The 7700-nt window shown below is 37.3% G+C and overlaps 1 protein-coding gene across 1 annotated transcript in view; it reads right to left on the minus strand.

Annotated features, from left to right (window-relative positions):
* ddb1 (damage-specific DNA binding protein 1) overlaps positions 1 to 7631 on the minus strand; it is a 94886-nt gene extending 87255 nt beyond the window's left edge. The window contains exons 1-6 of the mRNA XM_074667033.1: positions 7439 to 7631; positions 3345 to 3493; positions 3127 to 3243; positions 2721 to 2942; positions 2464 to 2578; positions 295 to 392 (exon numbers count right to left, since the gene is read on the minus strand). Of these exons, the coding sequence (XP_074523134.1) occupies positions 295 to 392; positions 2464 to 2578; positions 2721 to 2942; positions 3127 to 3243; positions 3345 to 3493; positions 7439 to 7499 (762 nt within the window). The 5' untranslated portion in view covers positions 7500 to 7631. The remainder of the gene's footprint in view (positions 1 to 294; positions 393 to 2463; positions 2579 to 2720; positions 2943 to 3126; positions 3244 to 3344; positions 3494 to 7438) is intronic.
* Positions 7632 to 7700: the final 69 nt, after the last annotated feature.

Here is a 7700-nt window from a genome sequence, read left to right on the forward strand (position 1 = left end):
CCACCCTCCAAACATTAACTTTTCAAACAGAAAAGTCTGACTGATGACGGTGGCGTGTCTCAGAAATAAAAACACAGGGCTGTCAATTTCACTGACTAACTGGAAAAAACATCCATTGATCAAAATACAAAAACTGATTCATGATGCACTGAGGTCAGTTTGTGTTATAAGGTAAACTGTACACAATTCACTGGAACTGAAAGAGACTAAAGTTCACAATCCTTTGTTTTGACTGAGAAATGACAAAATGTGTAAAAATGTGCATAATTTATAAATCACTCATGAATAATTTACCTTGATAGTTGGTGGTGCAATGGCCAAGTATTTGTCTCCATTGTGGTAGGTGATGGACTCTTGTCCTATGATGATAGCTCCACCAAATGGTTCTGGCACTGAAGTGCAGGCACACAGGAAACAGTCAGTGAAATGTTAGTGTTACTCAGGACACAGAGGAGTGAAACGTTTTTAACAGGAATAGATTAAAGTCGTCCAAAAGTCACAGTAATCCTTTTTCTTCTGTTTTACATTCAGGAATTAACTCTGGTAACTGTTCAAAGACTCACTGCGATATAAGCTAATAAAAACAAAGACTTCTGAAAGAGAAAAACACTTTGAAGACACATATACGTGCTTTTAATCAGGAGAAGCTGCTAACTTTTCAGAAATGTGCCAACCAACACAAGCAGCATGAACAAGTGACAACGTGCGTTATTTCAGTCTGTCAAAATACTTAAAAAATAAGTGTTGACGACTTTGTTTCAGAGCGATGTGAAGCACTCTTTCAAAAAACAACAAAAAGGAAAAAAACAAGCAGGTTTTTAAATAGGAGTTTTGAAATTTGGTAAAGTTGGCAAAAGAATGGTGCTTTATCTTAATTTATGCTTTTCACGTTGCCTGCTTCAACATCTGGCCAGGGACTACAGATCCTCGTATCTTTGCACTGGCTCCCTGTTAATTATTGTACAGATTTTAAGATTTTACTGTTTCCCAAACATCGGACGTTGGAGAGACGTACAGATCATGTCAGTATTGGGTCTGTCGAAGACCATATCTAGAGAGCAACGTGCAAAATGCATACAAATTTTGACATCTAAATCTGCCCATTTTTGGACGTTGTAATGACGTTTAGCATTTGGACGTCGTTTGCGGACCAAATCTAGACGTCATTAGCTGGGTTTCCATTACACCTAGGATTGTGCAAAACCTAAATATCGCAACAAAGAAACGGTAATGGAAACACTGCATTTTCAAAATCTTGCACAAATCTACACTCTAATGAGGCGATTTTTCAGACATTTCCATACTGAACTTTGTCGCTAAAGTGCAATGGAAACACCTTTTCCGCACGTTGTTATAACAACGCTCCTCCCTCATCTCCTCGTACGTGTCCACTGCCACACGAACAGACTCCAGGGTTCATATTTTTTCAGCTTTGATGTTTTTTATATGTTCAAAGCGGATGTTTGTGTTTTTGACCAACACTTGAGAGTGAGAGTGAGAGTGTGTGAGCTGGAGATGATTATTTTCATTCAGTGTTTTAAATTAGCGTGATCACAGCCGACAGTTTGAGCAGTGAATAAAAACACTAATGTTTAAGAATCAGCACCACCATGAGTTCAGCATCCGGACGGACATTATGTTTTACTTTACTCAAGTTGTCCCCAACATGGTTGTAATGGAAACACCGGCAAGGCGAATTTGTTCTTTATCCAAACTTCAGAAATATCGCTTTTGTTTGGGGAAAAAGTGTAATGGAAACGCAGCTAATGAGACGTTCAAAATGGATCCAAACATTCAGACGACCTTTTTTAGACGCTAATCTCACCTAACTTAATAAAAACTTTCATTCTGCGCCTTCAGGAGACCTGATTTGGACGTCAAAATTATGTTAAATATACGTCATTTCAACGACACATGGCGCAGTGTTTTTAAAGCTTTGAATGGACTGGCCCCACAGTAAATCAAGGTCCTCATTCAAATCTTTACTCCAGTGTGCGAATTGAGGTCTGAGGGCCCGATTCCAGCTGAAACCAGGGGGTACAGGGCTTTCTCTGTGGTCGGCCCCAGACTTTGGAGTGCCCCCGTCCTCCACGTTCGAACGGCCCCCACTGAGGAGTGTTTTAAGTCTCGTCTTAACACCCATTTTTATTTATTTTACTTTGTTTAAGTATGTCTTTTAATCATTTTACTATGTTTATCTGTTTGATTGTATTGTTTTTGTTTGTTTTATTGTTTTTATGATTCTATGTAGAGGACTTTGGAGACGTTTTTGTTGTTTAAAAGTGCTATACATATAAAGTAGATTGGATCGGATTGGTTTATAGATGAAAACTAGCTTTTTGGCTAACTCTGGTATCTTTACAGAAACGTCAGTTAATATGATTAATCCCTGTAATTTAAATAGATAGATAAATAAAATCAAATAGAATAAATGTTGACTACAGTGCTTTTATCTAATCTCACCTGGGATGACCATTGATGCTTCAGCTTCCACATTCTCCTGTTTCCAGGGACCCTTGTTGAACTCCTTCTCCCTCAGAGAAACCTCATAAGTCTTCACATGCCGTCCCTGGGGGTCCTAAAACACACCAGGCATGTTAGATTTACCAGAGTAGCATCAAGTCAGAAGAGTATTTTTAATCACAGGTTGCATGAAGACTTTAAAGACCATGAGTAAATCTGCAGAGCTGCTTTTACAGACTCAGATCCTCCTGCAGTACCTGGTAGATGAAGCAGACGGTCGGGGCCTGGCAGCCATACAGGAAGTGAACATCAATGACCTGCAGCTCCTCCAGTCTGATGTTGAAGGCTTTCAGTTCACGGTTGTCCCGGTCCAATGGGATCACTTTGAACAGGCCGTCGTACAGCCGCAGGCCAATCATACGACACTCTGGGTCTACGATGCCGATAATACCCGTCTCTGATGGACGCCCGATACGATCCTGCAAAAGAGCGTTAGTTAAGGCTAGTTTAACATCATAAGAGCTTTTACTTTAAAATCAAACAGGAGAATCCCACAGTTTAGATTTTTAAACATTTATACAATAAACACTAATGAACAAAACTGATTCCTGCCATTTCTAATCACAGCCTGTTTACCCTCTGTCAAAAAACACATCAGCAAACCTGGACGTTGCCGTGAGCCCGGGTGATGATGTCAATGCTCTCTCCGTTCTGTTTGTACTCCAGGATGCAGGCGTTGTACTTGGATGTGAGAATAAACAGCAGGTCTTTGCTCTCACCCTGAACAAACGAAAGAAGACCCCACAGTCAACGCGACCAAACATGATTCTTCAGTTCTTCCTGAAACAGCTTTCTGTCAATAATCACATCCTCCCACTTACCTTAGGTCTGAACAGCTCCATGACAGCAATCTTTCCATACATGCCAACTTCCTTGACGGGCCGAAGCCCCTCTGCTGTGACCACATAGATCTCCAAGCGTGTGTTTTTGGCTATGAGCAGATTGAGGTCCTCTGCAGAGGTGAAGTGACCTGTGGAGAGAAGAGAAGTGAAACGCTTATCGCTCTGCAGGAGTGATCATGTTTCAGGAGTGATTATTATTTTTCCTAAAAGATATTCTGATGAAATTTAGAGTGACCTCTTTTGCAGTCAGGAATGATGAATCCAGTCACAAGCAGCGTAGGCTTTACTTGTGATGTATAAAAAGGTTAAAAAAAACCTTACTGTAGTATCCATTACAACAGCTGAAGTACTTGCGTGCTTTTACTTTATGTAAGGTCATGTGTGTCTAAATGGATTTTTTTTGTTCAACAAGTTATTCACTCTGCAGTTTTTCAGACAGTTGAATAAATAATACATCCAGTTATGAAAATAAATTACGTGTTGCACAATCTATATCTGCATAAATTTAAAGCAGGGCTATGGTATTGATCCCATAAGTTACAACATAGTGTTCCTATTACAGTGTAACTACTATGAAATTAAAAGTATACTGTCAATTAGGGCTGAACGATTTTAAGAAAAGACTGAATTGCGATTTTTCTGGCAGATATTGTGATTTCAATTAAATTCACGATTTTCTTCAAATCAAACTTTTGGATATTCACATGTAGGGCTGAACAATTTTAGGAAAAGATCTAATTTTTCTGGCAGATATTGCAATTCAAGATTTTTTAATCATCAATAGTGATGATAAATAATCTGTTTTCATCAAGTTCTACTCCTAAACAGAGGCTTTGTGTTGTTGACCTGCTTACCAGCACTTTTAACATATAGATTGTCTACAGATTTGTAAAACAGAATGTGTGTAATACTTGACACAACAGATCCTGAGTCAGTCAGGAGCACTGCAAAAAAATTGCTGCTTTGGCGATCTCAAAATTGCATTGTCTAAAATTGCGATTTCGATCTGAAAACGATAAATTGTTCAGCCCTACTGTCAATGACATCAATAAAAGGGGACAGTGGGGTGGGGATGGGTACCACATTAGGTACTTTTATAGGTACCGACCGAATTCTGTCATAAGTACCGGGTACTGATTCATGTAAAATCAAAAGGTACCTAAAACGCATCATTGTGACTGTGAGGGAGTGGAAGAGTAGGGGATTTTCCATGATGGACATGAACACAGCATTGGAAGGTTATATATTGAAGAACAAATATGCTAAATTGAACAAATATATGTATGTTTTATTATTAAACAAATTGATGTTTTTACCACATAAACATAAAAAAGTAACGAAAATTGGTACCGTTGAGTATCGATACCCATTGCCAGGTATGGGGCATTGATACCGTATTGTTTCAAATGTGAAAGGTACCCATCCCTACAGTGGGGTAAAGATTTTGGTCATGTCATATGGGTAAGCAAGCATCAAAAACAAACAAGGTCTTATCTAATCTAATGATTCCCAACCAGGGGTACACAAACACATTTAAGAAATTATTTCCATCTTGAAAGTTGGTTGCTGAGATTTGCCCGCACCAAACTGATGCTGACTCGCAGCCAGGTAAATATTAAAGATAAGCAAGTTCAAGTGTCTCATCAATAACTCAGACAACTGATGAAAAAAAAGTAAAACTGCTGTAGTGCCTGAATATTAATTTAAGTGTTTTGTTCCTGATTTTTAAAGTGTAAATGCCTGTTTAAGGGGGACTTATTCAATGGAGCTACATTTTTTTGGTAAATGTTAAAAGAGTTATAAATGACAAAAACTGATTGATTAGTGTGATTTCATGTTTATTTACCTAAATTACTTATTTACCATTAAGACGAATGCTATATATTGATGTACTTTTAATTTATGTTTGAGTTCAAAAGAAAAAAAGTCCACAGAACTAACTTCTAAATTAAGAAGATGAAATAAAACAGTTGTGTTATTGAGATACTGCTGATCTAATCTATTTTTTATTTATGACACACATTACATAGTTGATATTTGACGAGTACTACACAAAAAAAGAAATGTACAGGGGGAGATCAAATCACCCTTACTAAAAAATAGAGAAATAAGATTACAAGACATAAATAAAATACTGTGAGCATGAAACATACAAAAAAAAACACAAGTTTCCCTGTTAGGAACAGAAAGTATGGCTCTGGATGTAAGAATCAGTCAAGAACAAGTGTATACAGTTTTTAAAATGTTCATGTGTAATGCTTATCTAATCTGTAATGCCAGATTGTTCCGCATACTGGCAGCAGCCCAGTCAAGACTCTGGCCTGGGTCTACAGGTTTAGGGTTTCTGCCTGATTGATAGATTAACATCATGTAAGAAATATAGCTGAGGCCTTTACAATCCATTAATCTGTGGACTATTAAAAGAACTTTTGATTTCATTATGTAGTTTAGTGAAGATAAATTGAGAAACATTACAGACTGTGAAAAGATATCTATTCAAGTGGTAAATGTATGATCAGGATTCTCACTGCAGATGCTGGTTTGAGGATTTTTTAATGAGTTTCTGATTGTATACCACTTTAATATTTGACCTTAACGCAAATAAAAGCATGAACAACACAGTTACCCTAGTTGTAGCAATGTCTTTACATAATAAAATGATGTTTTGTGGCTTGCTTTGGTATGGATGACAAAGTAAGATCCAGGTCTGTGAGCATGCCAAGAGAGCAACATCCCAAGCATCAGCATTTAAGTCTAAATCTGGTGTTTTATGGCACACATTAGATCAGGGGTCTTCAACCTGCGCCTCTGGAGCCTCATGTGGCCCTTTGACTCCTTTAAAGTGGCTCCTTGAAGTTTTTAAAAATATTATTGAAATAAAGAATAGTTATTTTTCTTACAGAGGGTATTGATGATGAAAGACACTAACAATAAATAAAATTCTGTGTTAACATTTCATCTAACTAAAGTGAATATGCATCACATCTTGCAATTAAGTCTGCCACCGCTTTACTTCAACTCCTACACCTCCAACAACAAAAAATGATGAGTTGTTCAAATGAGCGATGTATTAAGTAAAAGTATACTTTAAAAATTTTTAAATTTTTAAAATTTAAGATTTTTTTTTTAAGTTTTGAATGTCAAAATATTTTGATTTTAGTTTATTTTACTTTGTAAAAAAATTCTGAATTTCCAAAAATTAATATATATTTTTTCTAATTTTTGAATTTCCAAAAAATTTGATTTCAGTGTGTTTTTTATTTTTTGAATTTCCAAAACTTTTTATTTTATTTCATTTTTTATTTTTTTTTTCTAATTTTTGAATTTCCATAAAATCTGATTTCTGTTTTTTTAATTATTTTTTTTTTATTATTATCATTATTTTTTTTTCAATTTTCACACATTTTGATTTATTTTTTTTGCAGATTTATTACAATAAAACAAATAGACATCATGTGCACAATTTTATGAACTCAAAAAACATCTTGTCCAGATAATTATTCACTAGATTTGATCTGTTTAGGGATTTCTTCATGCTTAATAGCCTTTGTGGTTAATAAAAAGTAGATTTTATGGCTCCTGAATGACTTTTATCCAGGTGAGCTGAGGAAAAATGGCTCCTATGAAAGTAAAGGTTGCAGACCCCTGCATTAGATCATGTAACGACACTATTTATCCGTTATTTTGGGGAGGAGTGGGTGTATTTGTATAGAATTATAAACTGCCTACATGAAAACTAACTGGTGTGAATGTTTCTGAACGGTCAAATTTACATGTTGGGTAACTAAACTGTGCACCACACCAGCTAACGTCTGCCCCCGAAGGAGCAGCTAACGGTTTCTCGAGTCGTTGGTGCTATGAGGTCAGACACGATATCAACCGGTTGGAAACGTCTTTGTCGCACAGATATTTATGCCAATTCCCGCTGGTAAACATTTCACTGAGAAAAACAACAGCTAGGCCAGCCACAGGCCCGTCCGGACCTCTGTTTTTGCAGCGCGGGAGCTCGGCTAGCAAGCAGGTGGCTAATGCTTCATCTGTGCCCCACTTACGAACAAACAGCGGAGATTTACCTGTGATGCAGGCGTTGACCGCCGTCGGTTTCTGGGCTGTGACCACGTAGTTGTACGACATTTTTGACAACAACAAAATGCAAACACCAGAGAAGTGTTTTAATCCCACAAACCGACTAAATCATTGATAATATAACCCCTGGAAGTAGTTCGCTGATAAGTTCAGAGCGACGCAGGACAACAGGAAGTGAGGAGGGGAAGGTTTTAGAAGAGCGCCCTCTGTGTGGTGGAGGAACGCCTCTTCGTGTTCCCTTTGTTGCCA

This window comes from Halichoeres trimaculatus, unplaced genomic scaffold (assembly GCF_033239565.1).
Source record: "Halichoeres trimaculatus isolate MK-OKI-2021-1 unplaced genomic scaffold, fHalTri1.1 fHalTri1_scaffold_3, whole genome shotgun sequence".
Classification (NCBI taxonomy): Eukaryota; Metazoa; Chordata; class Actinopteri; order Labriformes; family Labridae; genus Halichoeres; species Halichoeres trimaculatus.